The sequence below is a fragment of the Momordica charantia genome (genome assembly GCF_013281855.1).
Source record: "Momordica charantia cultivar OHB3-1 chromosome 4 unlocalized genomic scaffold, Mcharantia_2.0 BLBB01000004.1, whole genome shotgun sequence".
In the NCBI taxonomy this organism is placed as follows: Eukaryota; Viridiplantae; Streptophyta; class Magnoliopsida; order Cucurbitales; family Cucurbitaceae; genus Momordica; species Momordica charantia.
Window position 1 is genome coordinate 2113089 of NW_028275162.1, and position 15243 is coordinate 2128331.

The window sequence follows — 15243 nt, forward strand, 5'->3', positions numbered from 1 at the left end:
ATTAGAGATTTTGCATACCTTTGTCAAGTATAGTTTAGCAGTTAATACTTTTTGCTCTTTCCTTAAAAGCGGGGAGTTTCATCCATCTATTGTACTAAAAAATATATATAAAAAAAACTTACCGGATAGATTTCTTTCTCTATTATTTTTCACATGTATTTTGATATGGGTGGGACAAGCCCAATAAATGTTAAAAATGTACTTTCTTTTTAACTTTAGGGCATGAATTGATAAAAGAAATAGGTGTATTTTTAAAGTTATATGTTACAAATATGAGAGAAATAATTTAAATTCATAATTTATTGAGGGACCTGCGAACGTTTAACTATTTGAGCTACATTCATGTCACAATTTTTAAAATAGTTAAACAAAAAGATGAAAGTTACACCAAAAAAAATTATTAGTGATCAGAATTTTCTACCATCTTAGAATGCGATAGGTTTGAATATTTACTCTCAGATGAGAGGATTAAAAGAAAAAGACACTAAAACTTGGAAGCAAGTTAAAGATGGCAAACTATGGATTAAAAAACTGATTTTTTTTAATAGCAAAGAGAGAGAACAATAACAGAAGTTCTTAATAGCTCGAAAGAACTTGACAAATTTTCTTTAGTAGAATTGAAGTTAGCCAGAAAAAAAAAAAAGAAGGATTTTTATGAAGCTGCGGCATCAAGCAGGTTCCATTAGAAAAAGGGGAGCAGCCGTCAAGAACAGACCCGAAGAATTATTGAGAAAGTTCCATTTAACAAAAATTTATCTTTATCATAACCATTGTTAGAGAAAATAATGGAGCAAAAGTGAGAAAAAAGAGCCATCTCCTTTTGCCTGTCCAGTAATTTTTGTGGTCAAATGAAAAAAACTGGGAATATTGCGGAAATTTTCATCTTGTTTTTCTTTTGTTTTTTAATTTCTTCCCTCTGTAAACAGAAGTTCCGATGAGGCTCTTTCGGTTTTACAGACTCGTAGGCCAAAGAAAAGAGCTGGATGGAGAAAAGGCCAAGGCCAAGTTTTCTCTCACTAATAATGCTCTCACTCTCTCAGGTTTCGAAAATAGAAACTGGGTTTTTGTTCAGCTGGCTGTGTAAAATGATTGTTTCTACTCCTCGGTGTGTTTCTAAAGAGGCGTGGTTTTGATTGGTTCAAATGCCTGCTGCTGCTGCTGCTGTTGCTTCATAACTTCTAGAGAGGAAAAACAAGTGGTTCTCCAGCCATATGTTGAACAATCTTCGAAACCAGCTGCCTCTTCTCTTCAATTCGCCTTCTGGGTTGCCTTTTTTTCCTTGTGGGGTTCTTCACAGAGCTCTGATTTTGGCGAGTTTATGACCTGTGTTGTGTAATAATTTCTGGGTCTTGCAGCAATTTCTTTTTGTTTTTTGTATTTTCGCAAAAGTACTTGCTGCAACCTGCAATTTCTACTTAGAACACTTGTATTTCGATGCACTCTTCTGCCGGAACTGGGTTTCTCAAGCTGTTGAAAGATTCATAAGTGGGGGACTCGGGAGAAAACCATGTCTCAGAATTCTAAGTTCTTTTGTTCTAAGGTCCGATTACCCGCTGGTTTCAGGGCGAAGAGAGCCAAGGAGCGTTTCCATGGGCAACGGTGGAGTAACCTTCTTTATCTATTGCCATTTGGGGTGATTTTAATTCTGGGTCTTTGGTCTATGTTTAGTTTTTGTGATGAGAACTCAGTTGGGGAAGTGGGGATACCAGATATGTGTGAAGAGAAGGCTCGGAACTTGCTGCAGCATTTCAATGTCAGCGAGAGTCAACTTCATGCTTTGGCTTCATTATTCTTTTATTCAGATCAGGTACCCTTTTCTGAGCTCTCTTATTATTTGATCTGTATTAGCTCTACTTTCACTTCCTGGATATTTTCAATCATGAGCTTTGAACTTTCCTTAAGATAAGAGTACAACACTTGATAATGTCTTTATGTGATGACATAATCAATTAGTGTTAATTACAAAAGGCATTATCAATGGAAAACCCAAAGGGAACAATGAGACTTGGCTAAGTAAAAAACTTCCAAGCTTTTGCCTTATCTTTCTTTGTACACTTTATTATTCATTTCTAACAATAAGGCCCAGAGGTTGATTTAACTGCATTAACACAGCTTCTTGGCTTGCAATTGTAAGTCAAATGCCGAAAGTTTTGGAGAGGAGAATCCAGCTCTTCTTGCCATATGGTCAATGAAAAAATAGATTATCTGTTCACTCACTTGTTGCTATACACAGAGCACAATGAGTTGGGTTCCAAGCGTAAGGAGACAGCATTCTAGATTAGAAGGTTGCTAAGTTTCTCATATGAAGAAAGATAAGTTAGGAGATTTGATAGAAAAGTTTGGCATAATGTCAACCTTCCACCTTTAAACTACAAAATTTCCTCCACGTCTCCAATGTACTCAACACCTTCTCCTCCACTAGGAACTAGCTTTCAAAATTCGAACAGTCTCAGGATTATTCCTCTATGGCATAGCTAAACAAGAAATTGGCAAGATATGAGTTGTACAGCCTCTCTCTGCTACTTAATTCATGTAATTGTTGGGTTAGTTAGCACTCATTAATGTCTTCTGTATTAATCTTTCGGCCAGAAAATGCTTCGAAGATTTTCATTCCATTCTCTTCTCCTTTTCATCCTTGCAAAAGAGCAAGATACCGTCCAGAAATTCTATGCGAGTAAAAGGTTGTCCTAGGTTTATTCCATGCTCCATCGCATATGGGACATTCACAAATATGACAAAGAAAAATCACAAAGAGGTCCCCCTGTCTCCATCTCTTTGATGCCTTGATTCTTACCCAAGCTTTTCTATTGAGAAAGATGGAAAACTTGGTTACATAAACGTATTCTTTAATCCTCTTGATCTATGTTGTCCTGAATTTCTTTCCACTCCATGTTAATTATTAATCCACTCAATTTTTGGCTGTCCATCCATTGTTTGCACTTCCAAAAAATCTTTCTGTGCTTGGTGAATGCTTTAATGCTTGAATTTGTGTAAATACCAAATAATATTTTCTCAAGTTCTCACCAAATGTGTATTGCAGACAGCATCTCTCCAGAGTGCGAAAGATCCAGGGCCTGGTATTGCATTAAAAGATTGCATTGCTTGTGCTTTAAAGATATTAGAAGAGGAGCAAGACTTGCAACGACATCATGGGTGGCTTTTTGAAAATATACAATCCAAAGGCCAGTGTCCAATAAGGGGTGAGATGGACTCCTTCAATATTGATCTATTGCAGTTAGTGGACAAAACTCGCTCACTTGCTTCACATTCTTCATTCACATTTGTGTCTCCTTGTCATCAGATTCAAAGAGAGGTTAGACTTTTGTTATTGCATATTCTCTTTTCATGTTGATGGGGTACAATGGAATTATCCCATTTCCTTTATGTTGAGAGTTGGAAAAGAGGATAAGCGTTTTATAAAGCGCTTATTGGGGAATCCAAGTGGATTTATTCCTTCAAGAAATTGTTATTCCGTAAATTTTTGGATGGACAACAAATCAGCCAAATCCAAGCAAACTTGAACGAGAAGAAATGTACTGAATTTAGTGCATTACCATGTTTCCAGTAATATTAATTTATCCCTTGTGTTTTCACTTGCCCTGTGCCAATGGGACTTGGGTAGTCAGTCTGTAATCTTTTTCTGTTCAATTGCGATCTTGCACCTAACATATGCTAATAAGCAACGCTTTTCAAAATTAGATGCTTTTTTAGTACCTTTACAACGTAGTAACCTTTTAAACTTCTCTTTCTCAGGCGGGAACTTGCTATCCTGTAATTATCTGTTTATAAGCTTAAGAACTTTAAAATGCTGAAATATACTTGAATGATGATTTAATTTATTGATTCATTTATTTTTCTGGCTTTCACCAGAAGGTCTTGCATACTAGGGAAATTGGAAATGAGCATTCTCGAAGTTTGAATGGTTTAATAATGGCATGCTTATGGATCCTTGCTGTAGTGATATCATGCCTGAAGATGTCTAGTTTTCATTTGAAATTAAGGAACCATAAACACAAGCCAATAAAGCATCCATCGGTCGAGAATCAGCCAGTGATTCAGCTGCAGCAGGTCTTGCTTCAGCAGAAGCAGTTAGATCTATCTCCAAGTCATTCTAAAGGGGCTGGAAAATGGAGAAAGAAGCTTCTTATAATATTTGTGATACTTGGGATTATTTCATCCATTTGGCTCTTTTGGTATTTGAACAACAAAATCATCTTTAGGAGAGAAGAAACACTTACTAACATGTGTGATGAGCGAGCGCGAATGCTACAAGATCAATTCAATGTTAGCATGAACCATGTCCATGCCTTGGCTATTCTGGTTTCCACTTTTCATCATGGAAAACATCCTTCTGCTATTGATCAGGCAAGTGATTATCTATCTTTTTTGTTATTGGATCATTACTCGGCTTTTGAATCAATGATGGCAAATTCCTATTCACACAACTAAACTGTGTAATTAATTTATGAGTTTTTTCATATTAATGTAATAATGTCTAGATCTTAAATGTACTCTCTTTCCCACAGGAAACATTCAGTGAGTATGCAGAAAGAACGGCTTTTGAACGACCTCTAACCAGTGGGGTGGCTTATGCTTTGAAAGTTAATCATTCAGAAAGAAAGCAATTTGAAGAGGAACATGGGTGGACAATTAAGAAGATGGGAACAGAGGACCAGACTCTAGGCCAGGACTGTATTCCTGAGAATTTAGATCCTGCTCCCTTTCAGGATGAATATGCACCTGTAATATTTTCACAAGAAACTGTATCACATATAGTTTCCATTGACATGATGTCTGGAAAGGTATGCTGTAATGCCTATTATGGTATATTCCATGTTCCTGTCTATGTAGCAGCCTCTTAAGATGGGAATCGATGAAACCTATCTTTTAGAAGCTCAGTCTCGCTAAAATATTACATTCTATTAATAGGAAGACCGCGAAAACATCTTGCGAGCAAGGGCTTCAGGGAAGGGAGTTCTGACATCTCCTTTCAAGCTACTTAAGTCCAATCACCTAGGTGTTGTGCTCACTTTTGCTGTCTATAACATCGACCTTCCACCCGATGCAACACCAGAGCAACGTATTGAAGCTACTGTTGGGTACTTAATCTCCTTTGAACTTTGTTTTTTCTGGGTGATTTTAGTAGTTTACTGATTTTTTTCCCAATAAGAGATATAGTGATGTCAAATTAATCACAAAGAGGCACAAAAACAACTTAAGTGCGGGAAGTGGAGGGGAACCTCTCCCAAAAAGAATTAGAAAAAAGCTACGTCAAAGCCTTCCATTCAATACATAATCATGAGAAGGTGGTGTAGACTAAAGATCAAATCTTATTAATGAATAAATTCCTTTCAAAGATACAAGGGCCTCTTATTTATAGGAAGAAGGCCACGGTAAAAGGATAGTAATCCAACAGTAAAAGCCTAACTGCCCCAAATAACTAAACTAAACTAACTTAAGTAGAGTTAGTCACATCAATTTCCCTCCTCCTTTAAAAGGAACTCGACCTCGAGTTAATTTGCCAAGCTAAACGAATCCGGTGCAGCATAAGGGTAGATATCGAATACATTGAAGATTGGGTTGATGTTATATTCTGGAGGTAGCTTGATTTTGTATGCATTAGGACCATATTTCTTCAAAACTTCAAAGATACAAGGGGATTCCAAAAAAAAGATACAAGGGTAGACATCAGAAAGTTACAAGTAAAGAGAATTTTTTGCGGTTTCAGCACCCCCACGAAGAAGTGTGTTATACACTATTTCAAAAAAATGTGAAATTGTCTTGCAAAACCCTAGATTTGTGGTAGTCCCCGTGGCTAGTTGGGGATAGCTTAGCTTTGTAGTTTTTTGAATTTTTGTGTATATACTTACAAGCTAAACTCTCTTATGATTGACTGACTTGATCAAAAGGTATCTAGGAGCATCCTATGATGTTCCATCACTGGTGGACAAGCTTCTTCACCAACTTTCCAGTAAACAATCAATTATGGTTGATGTTTATGATACAACTAATGCATCTGCTCCCATCAAGATGTATGGATCAGATGTGACTGATACTGGTCTATTGCACATAAGCAACGTGGATTTTGGAGACCCCCAAAGGAAGCATGAGATGCATTGCAGGTAATATTTCATTGTTAATTGTATATGCATCTACGAGCGAACACTTAATTGTTCAGTCTTTTGGAACGCTATTTGTTAACCTGCTTACAGATTTAAGCAGAAACCTCAATTACCATGGATGGCCATCAATGCATCAGTGGGAGTCCTAGTTATCACTTTACTTGTTGGTCATATATTTTATGCGGCCATAAGTCGAATTGCGAAAGTGGAGGATGACTATCGTGACATGATGGAACTCAAAAGTCGTGCCGAAGCTGCAGATGTGGCAAAGTCTCAGGTGAGTTTAATTTTGAGTGATATTAATGCACTGATGTCTGTGAATGTTCAAATATAACATGAAGAGATATACCATTCGTTTCTGTTCATTTCTACATGTTTCTGGATAATGAACTCTTCTCCTTTTGTAGTTTCTTGCAACAGTTTCTCACGAGATTAGGACGCCAATGAACGGGGTTTTAGGTAACTGAGATTCATTTAGTTAATATTTTTCATTTGGCCAAACCAGGAACCTGGAGTAATAGTCCCTTTTGGGGGGAAAAAATCATTTTTCAGGGATGCTGAAAATGCTGATGGACACTGAGCTTGACCCAAACCAACTGGACTATGCCTTGACTGCATATGAGAGTGGGAAGGAATTAATATCACTAATAAATGAGGTTCTTGATCAGGCTAAAATAGAATCAGGCAGGCTTGAACTCGAAGATGTACCATTCGATCCACGTGCTTTACTGGATCATGTGCTTTCAATGTTTTCTGGAAAATGTAATGAGAAGGGGATAGAGGTAAAAATAAAGTTATCAACTTTTTTTTCCAGTTTCTATTAACATGATTTTGATATACTACTTCTGTAACATTTTGATGGGCGATTTTTTTTCATGAGAGCAGTTAGCTGTTTATGTCTCTGATCTGGTCCCTGAAGTTCTCATTGGTGACCCGGGGCGCTTTCGGCAGATAATTACCAATCTTGTGGGAAATTCAATTAAGGTTATTTATACCAACTCCACTTGATAGATGGATTGCTTTAAAGAAATGCAATATATGCAGTTCAATCTCTTGTTTGAATTATGCAAGACTGGAGAGCTCTTCTTTTGTAGTTCTTGGGAGGGGGATCCCTCTTCCCCTGCCCTTACGCTGTTTTTTTGTGTTTCTATGCTTTTGCTAATACAAAGTTTCTTATCCAAAAAAAAATCTCTTGCTTGAATTCATGTTACCAAAATTGTAGTTGGTGATTTTCTATCCTTTATGAGCAGTTCACAAACGACAAAGGACACATATTTGTAACTGTACACCTGGCAGATGAAGTGAGGACTCCACTTGATGCAATGGACAATGTGCTGAGACAAAGCTTAAATCTAGTACAAGAGATGCCGAGAAAAAGTCACAATACATTAAGCGGGTTTCCAGTGGTCGAAAGGTGCAAGAGTTGGGAGCATTTCAAGATATTTAGTAGAACAGATGCAATGAAGGAGCATGACATGATTAAATTGCTTGTATCAGTCGAGGATACAGGTCATGGAATTCCTTTAGAAGCGCAAAATCGAATTTTTATGCCTTTTATGCAAGCTGATAGTTCCACGTCGCGCAAGTACGGTGGGACTGGAATAGGTCTGAGCATCAGCAAATGTCTGGTGGATCTAATGGGTGGAGAGATAGGTTTTGTGAGCCAACCTGGTGTTGGCAGCACATTTTCATTTACAGCGCGTTTGAGCAAAGGCGATATGATGTCTCTTGATACGAAGTGGCAGCAGTATGATCCAGCGACATTAGATTTCCGAGGACTGCGAGCATTGGTAATAGATAATAGAAGCATTAGAGCTGAGGTAACAAAATATCATCTCCAGAGGCTAGGGATATTGGTGGATATAGTTTCAGGTCTGGTTTCAGCACATGAATACTTGACCAATATTTGCATCAAAAGGTATAATCCTCAGCCTCTTAGCATTACTTCTTGAGTTTCAAGTTGAATTTTTTTTTATATAAATTTGACATCCATTATTTTATTACCATTCTTTATGTATTTCTCCTTAGTCCATCCAAGCCTTTGGCCATGGTGCTTATTGACAAAGACGTTTGGGATAACAATACCGGTCCCAGAATCCATCGCGTATTTAGAGATCATGGCATAATTGGCAAGGAAGAATCAACAGAAAGTCCTAAGATCTTTCTCTTAGCTACCTGCCCTCAAGAGATGGGCGATCTCAAATCCGCCGGTTACGTCAATAATATAATGAGAAAACCCCTTCGGTTGGGCGTCTTGATCGGATGCTTCCAGGAAGCATTTGGAAGCAGCAAGCATAAGAAGGTAAACAGAAAGAAACCGTCTATTCTCGGGACGTTACTGAGAGAGAAGCAAATATTGGTAGTCGACGATAATGCAGTTAATAGAAGAGTTGCAGAGGGTGCTCTAAAGAAATACGGAGCAAAGGTTACCTGTGTGGAAAGTGGTAGAGCCGCTCTTTCATTGTTGCATCCACCACACAAATTTAATGCTTGTTTCATGGATCTTCAGATGCCTGAGATGGATGGGTAAACAATTTTCAATTCTTCAGAAATTTATATTCTTTTGTTCACTTGACATAACATGAGTGATTTTAATCAACTAAAAGCAGTTTGGCAATAGTACTTTTAAATGGATTTAGAGGAGCCATTTGGTAATTTTTTTCGAAAAAGTACTTGCCGAAAAAGTGTTTCATATGCTCAGGTTCCTGAGGATGAAATGATATGAATAATTGTGTATGCATATGGTAATATTAGTTCATTCAAGTAGTTGACATAATATCTATTTAACAGTTGATTTTGGTTGTTGAACAGTCTCTTGTCATCCATATGAAATTCTGAAGACTTTTAACTTCTTGAATTGTACCCATTGGTTCGGTTCATGATATAAACTTGCATTATCATTAAGAGTATATCTTTAATGATAATACTTCTTTGACAAGCAGGTTTGAAGCGACACGGCAGATACGAAATATTGAGAATAAGGTTAACGAGGACATTGCTTCTGGGAAAGCATCAATCGAGACATTTGGGAATGTGGCTCATTGGCACATTCCAGTCTTGGCCATGACAGCTGATGTAATCCAGGCTACAAATGAAGCATGCATGGAGTGCGGGATGGACGGTTATGTCTCAAAGCCTTTCGAAGAAGAACAACTATATTCAGAGGTGGCACGTTTCTTCGAGTCCGAGGGTTGAGTAGAACATGAATGGAATGACTATTCTGAGTTGAGTGTTCCAGTCAAGATATGGCTCCTATGTTTCATATAGGGGGATGGAGATTGACTCTAGTAATGTGAGTTGCATCTGATTAAAGGCCATACTAGAACGATGCATTGGGTAGAATCATCTCGAGAACATCCTGATCTTTCTTGTTGGGTAAGTATTCTGCATTATGTTGATACTGTTCTAGCAAATTTTGTTTTGCTGCAATCACTCTAGATGAAGTTCTTCTGCTTAAGCTTTTCCTGTGCAAGTTGGTTTTAGTTTCATTATATCATCTTCCAAAAATGATAAAATTGTGAATCTTTTGATGCCTTTTTCAGCGACAAGATTCGGTTCGGGTCAGAGATGAATGAAGGATATCTGGATATTGAAGGATCATCGGAGAGCCTATTGTCGACAAACTGGTAACTTCATGTATAGATCCTTCTTGCCTTATCTTATTTTAGTTAGTTTTACATCTTGTCATGAATGAAATGAAATTTTATTTCTAAAACTTTGGCAGTGATTCCCATATTTTGCCCAGGCTAGGACTACAATAGTACAGTAGCCGATTGATCTCGTCACTCCCTTCACATTGGTTCATCCTGCAAAATCTTTGGCCATTGCGAAAGGTGATTGGCCAAAGAATCTACTTGACATCTCAGTTGCAAGATTGGATAATCTACTTGACATCTCAGTTGCAAGATTGGATAATCTACTTGACATCTCAGTTGCAAGATTGGATACCCGCATCAGATCAAAGTTCCATTTATGTACACAAATGCAGGGATCATTCATTCGAGCAAATGTCGATCATATGTGTAGAAGATTGGCACTCCAAACAAGAATCAGCTTCACAGATTTCATGAAGGCCATGAATGATGAATGGTTATCATCCTACCAATACTTGGATCCTAATTCTTTGATACTTCAGAAAGTACAAGGGAGCTTACAAGGTGAATAGAAGTACAAAAGTCTGTACCAAACTCTCGATACAGTTCTCAAAATTTCATGGCTGAAATGGGAACTAAATCCCGATAACGAACTAGCTAGAATCATTTTCTAAATGCATGATAATTTAGAACCAAGGGAGAATTCGTTTGTACAGCTGAATACTTGTTTCGCATTCTTAGACAGCTTGCGGATCTTGAATCTTCACAGAAGTTATTTATACTGTAAGAGTTCCAGAAATCAAGTGCAATTTAGTTAAGAGTGTGTTCAAGTGTGCATAGGCATGAAAGTGGAAATTCTTGGTTGATATTCTACAACTTTTGTTTTCAAACAGCAGTACTATAAACCTACTTAATATCAAGAATCATCACATAAATTACATCAATAGGGTTAAAAATGACAGACTAGAGACAATTCTAGGACCCAACCCAAGCATATTGGTAATACTTAGCTTAGTTTTAACAGCTATCTTTTATTAAGTGCTCTGAAAACCTACACGTTTAATTTTATTTTACCAGTTTAATTAATTTATACAAACTAGTTGATCCAACTATTGTGCTATATCTTGATCTGGGACTATTATTAGGTGTCTTGATTAATCTGATACAAATTGGAACCAGGAATATGCGAACTTAGCTTTCAATTGCTACTTTCAGCTGCTGCTTATTTTGGCCACTCCCAACTCCTGAACTGGAATTTACCACCATATCGAGGACTATGCCATCACTTGCTTCTGTCGCACGCGACTTGCCATTCTTTTCAATTAATTTGCCTTCAGAACCTGAAAAAGGAAGAGAATTGTGCTTGAGACAATAATATTACAAATCTCTGATTCATCTTCTACACCTATACTCGGTTACTCACTTGAATTGATTCGAGGATCCTTACTAGCACGAACCACCATGTCATGGCCAGCAGGACCACCGACCGATTTTGTTTTCTTCTCATCATTATGGGGTGGTGTGCAAATGCCTGGCCCAGCTGAGTTCAATGTCACGGTCCTTGCAGGAGGCATATCATGGTCATGCTGACCCTCGTACGTGGTAAGCACCACTTTGGGGTCATGAGACGCCCTCTCTACATGTTTCTTAACTGGGCATCCAGGACTTGAACATCTGTAGTAACTCCTGCACAAAATAATAGCACAATTAAACGCAGTTTGTATTCACTGGAAACTTGATATTTCTACTTTTTTTTTTTTTGGGATAAAGAAACGATTCATTAGAGAAAAAGGACACAGAAACAGCCTAAGGGACAGGGGACAAGGGCCGAGAAGACCCCTCCATAAAAGAAACTAACACAATAAGGCTCTCCAGCCTTATAGAGAGGCTGTAGTTACAAAAGAATTTCGTATTCCTATGGCACCACCATGATATGTACACTATTACAAAACAAGTGTACATTGTAATAGTGTACATGGAAAATGTGTATTCAAGGCCTAAACACAAGTAGCTTTCAAGTTTATATTATACACCGATGGGACGGCCTCAAACCAGACATGGAAAATGCTCAAAAGAATGTATATTGCTTCACCAATACATAAGAGGCGAGAGACCATGAAAAGAAGAGGGCTGCCAGGTAGAATTCAAAAGTATCCCTTGGCATATCCTCATTATCTCAGGGCTGAAGATATAAATGCATAAAACTCTCCAACTTGTTAACTACATTCAATCTTAGACAGCATTTTGAAATGGATTAATCAATACCTAGGATTTGGATTGCCTTTCACTAATTTCTGTCCATACTTCCGCCAGCGATACCCGTCATTGACAATGTCAACCTCGCTAGGAGTTTGAACAACGACGCGAGGTTCGACTGTTGACTTGTCAGCTACTGTCACGTCAATATTACATCTTTTCTTCCTTTTGAAACTAATTAAGTGTTAGTTCACAAATGTACTAATAAAGAAAACAAAAAACAGTCAGTGCTTTAGCGTACTCTCGTTTCAAGTCTGGAATTTCATCACTGTCATCCTCATCATTAATCCTAGACCTTTTTGAAACTTCATCTTTTACATTATCACTGGCTGCGACCGATGACAGTTGAAGCGTATCAGCCGGTTCAGTTTGATGAGGTGGCTGACCAAGCGCAATGGAGGCCTTATCTTCAAGTACCGAGGCAATAGAATAAATCAAACTTCTGAATATAACCAAAACAAAATATGAATTACACAGTTTCTTTCTTACCTTGAGAACTTCCAGAAGCATGATCATCGGGTTTTTCTACAACCATGGTAACCAGTCCAACAGCAACCGGAATATGATGTTGAGGTTTAGGGTGATCATGCTGACCAAAGTAAACAGTGTCTGTAATTTTCCCATCATGAGTGCGCTCCAGTTGTTTTTTCACCATGCAAGTTGGAAACGTGCATCTGTAATAGCTTCTTACAAAGACATTTCCCTTTACGAGTTTCTGACCATATTTTCGCCAGTTATACCCATCCTCTGATACTTTCTCTCGTACTGTAGGAGTAATACTTCCCTTCAAATCAGGATGTGAGTCCTGGTCTGCAGTAATCGGGTTACGGGTCACTTTCTCAGACACTATATTGGAGATGCCCCCTTGATCCAATTGTTCGATCGAAACATCAGGCTGCCTGACAGCTTCTTCAAGTGTCTTCTTGGCATCCGCAGAGTATTCGTGATCTGATTTTGATTCATTAGTTCCACTAGGGTCCTCCTGAGACACTTGCGGTTGACTGTCTGAACTGTGTTCATGCTCCAATCTATCAGAATCAACTTCATTTTCTATTTGGTCCCCCGAAGAAACCATATGCACAAGTGAGCTTAGATCATAAGCCAGAGAACTCTAAACAACTCTTGTTCCTCACACTTCGATTGATCCAGGAACTGAATGCCACGTCCAGCTGAATACTGAAAATTGATAAGAAATGCAATAAAAAAAATGTACTAAACGTCATTTCAGGACTTGCTTGCCTCCGTATAACCGAAAATCCAGAGGCCGAGGAGGTTTGAAGATTGCATGCATACTAAATCAACATCGCTAAATTCATGAATTATGACGTTTCGAATGTGAATACCTAATAGCCAAGAACCAAAAAGTGGAAACTACGGTGTTGATTTAAAATACCAATTTTTCTTAGAGAAGTAAGATCGACTTTGAAAATATTAAGTATATAAACCAAAATATTGAGCATTTAAAAGTCTAGGGAAGAGCAACAAGATATATTATTCAATTAACGGGTTAATCTCAATTCTCAATTAATGACCAAAAACATTTCTATAGAAAAAGAATATACATGGAAATCGAGTTCAGTGCACAACAATCCACCTGCACACCATACGATGAAATCCACGAGGCGAACAAAACCATCGTCCTCGAAGTAAAACTTTCACTCCTAATTAGCTTACAAATAGCAGAAAAACAATTAGTTACTACTAACTTCATCCAAAATAAGTAGAGTCCAAGCAGGCTCAGCTCGAGTTGCGTTATTAGATCGCCAGGTTCCAGTACTGATCAGAATTATTAAGATCCAAATTACCAAACTCCGACTTAAATTTCAGAAACAAGAAAAAAAAAAAGAATAAAAACAGCCACAATCAGTTAATCATATACTTTTTACGAAATCGCAACGACGGTACCGAGGTTAATAATTCATACACAAAAGTAAAATAGACACAAAAAACCAAAAAAGAAAAGAAAAGAAACCTCCACCTTAGAGCTCGCTGAAGCCTCGAAGTTTCAAGCCCTAGAAAAGCACACAGGTGTAGTAATTTCACGTGGAAACACAGAATTGCGCCAGAAAAGAGCCAGGGGAGTTATTATCAGTCCGGCCTCGGAATTCGAGCGGGCGAATCAGAAGTGAGAAAACCGAGCGAAGTCAGTGGAGAAGGAGTTGAAGGTGTGAGATACAGAAGCCAAATCCATCGTCGAAGGAAGAAGAGAGGAGAGAGAAGAAGCCGCCGGTGAGGAGGAGGAGGAAGAGAGGGAAGGAATTGAAGCAGCGATTGCTCCGGCGGAGAGCCGTCCGATGAAGTTCCCGGCGTAGTTGATAACAGCTAAGAGCATATTCTATGGCCGTTGTTTGGTAACGCACAAGCTTCCGCTCTAAATTCCTTGATGCTATGATTTATATATTAATAATTTACTGCCCTATTCTATCTACTAATATTATCCTTCCAATTTACATTCATTATTCTTTTTGTTTTTTATTCAATTCTTTTAATATGGTTTAAATTCTATTTTTGTTCCTATACGATTTTGGTTCGTTTTAGTCTAACGTACTCTCAAATTTTGTTGTTTCTAAAACGTCTTTTTTTTTTAAATTACTATTTTGATAGTCCTTAATACAAATTTATCTACCTTTTAAGAAATGTTGTTGAGAGAGATGATATAAAATGAAAATGAAGAGATAAAAATGGCTCCTATTCTATCTAAAACGAACCTTTTTGAAAGTTTTTTAAGGACTAAAATAGATATTTTGAAAGGACTGATATCAAAATGGAAAAGTACTGGGACAAAAATAAATTTTTAACTAAAATAATATAAATTTTAATTCATAAATAACTATTTATCAATTCTTTCAGAACAACAGCCGGCGTCAATTTTTTTAGTACATGTGGAGTTGGAATCAAATTTACAACCTTTTGATTTGAGATATATTCTAATTATCATTGGACTATACTTTAATGTGCACCCGATTTTTTATTTATTGTTGGGTAAGGTAATATTTGATTCATAGAACTATCCATTTTAAATGACTTTGTCGAAAAATCAAAGGGTTGTGTTTTGGATGCCTAACCCATGCTTGAGGCATGAGTTTTATTTTTCTTAGTTTTCACTTTCAATATTGACAATTTTAACAACTAAATAAGCAAAGTAAAAAGTAATAAGTTTAAAATTATTGATTAATTTGTGAAAGTTCTTTGAATCGAATGACAATATATGAAGTAGTAATTGAAGCGTCCATATAATATAACAAAAAACTTGTGAGCTTTTAAAATTGGTG

General features: G+C 37.4%; 2 protein-coding genes across 4 annotated transcripts; one reads left to right on the top strand and one right to left on the bottom strand.

Annotated features, from left to right (window-relative positions):
• Positions 1-628: 628 nt before the first annotated feature.
• On the top strand, positions 629-10533 carry LOC111007822 (histidine kinase 2). The gene is given in 15 exon segments (XM_022280334.2): positions 629-1807; positions 3041-3313; positions 3871-4365; positions 4527-4802; positions 4930-5099; positions 5910-6122; positions 6213-6399; positions 6530-6581; positions 6675-6904; positions 7008-7106; positions 7373-8040; positions 8151-8648; positions 9065-9497; positions 9665-9758; positions 9868-10533. Coding segments are annotated over 13 exon segments (3786 nt in total). The 5' UTR covers positions 629-1507; the 3' UTR covers positions 9390-9497; positions 9665-9758; positions 9868-10533.
• A 27-nt stretch (positions 10534-10560) lies between these two features.
• On the bottom strand, positions 10561-14350 carry ZAP1 (zinc-dependent activator protein-1). 3 transcript variants are annotated; one of them, XM_022280340.2, is made up of 7 exons: positions 13950-14350; positions 13566-13632; positions 12461-13147; positions 12213-12378; positions 11981-12145; positions 11139-11401; positions 10561-11055 (listed from the first exon to the last, which is right to left on the bottom strand). In XM_022280340.2, exons 3-7 carry the CDS (start codon positions 13044-13046, stop codon positions 10907-10909), a joined length of 1329 nt encoding a protein of 442 aa, XP_022136032.1. In that variant the 5' UTR covers positions 13047-13147; positions 13566-13632; positions 13950-14350; the 3' UTR covers positions 10561-10906. The 3 variants fall into 3 exon arrangements, with proteins under 3 accessions (XP_022136032.1, XP_022136030.1, XP_022136034.1); XM_022280338.2 differs by lacking the exon at positions 13566-13632; XM_022280342.2 differs by lacking the exon at positions 13566-13632 and having other exon boundaries at positions 11981-12136; positions 13950-14349.
• Positions 14351-15243: the final 893 nt, after the last annotated feature.

Bases quoted from the DNA above. Each gene is read 5' to 3' on its own strand.
- ZAP1 (XM_022280338.2), bottom strand. From the start codon at position 13,046: ATGGTTTCTTCGGGGGACCAAATAGAAAATGAAGTTGATTCTGATAGA. The intron at 12,379-12,460 runs GTAAGAAAGAAA...CGGTACTTGAAG, and splicing joins TGCTTCTGGAAGTTCTCAAG to ATAAGGCCTCCATTGCGCTT. The intron at 11,402-11,980 runs GTATTGATTAAT...TATTTTGTGCAG, and splicing joins AAAGGCAATCCAAATCCTAG to GAGTTACTACAGATGTTCAA.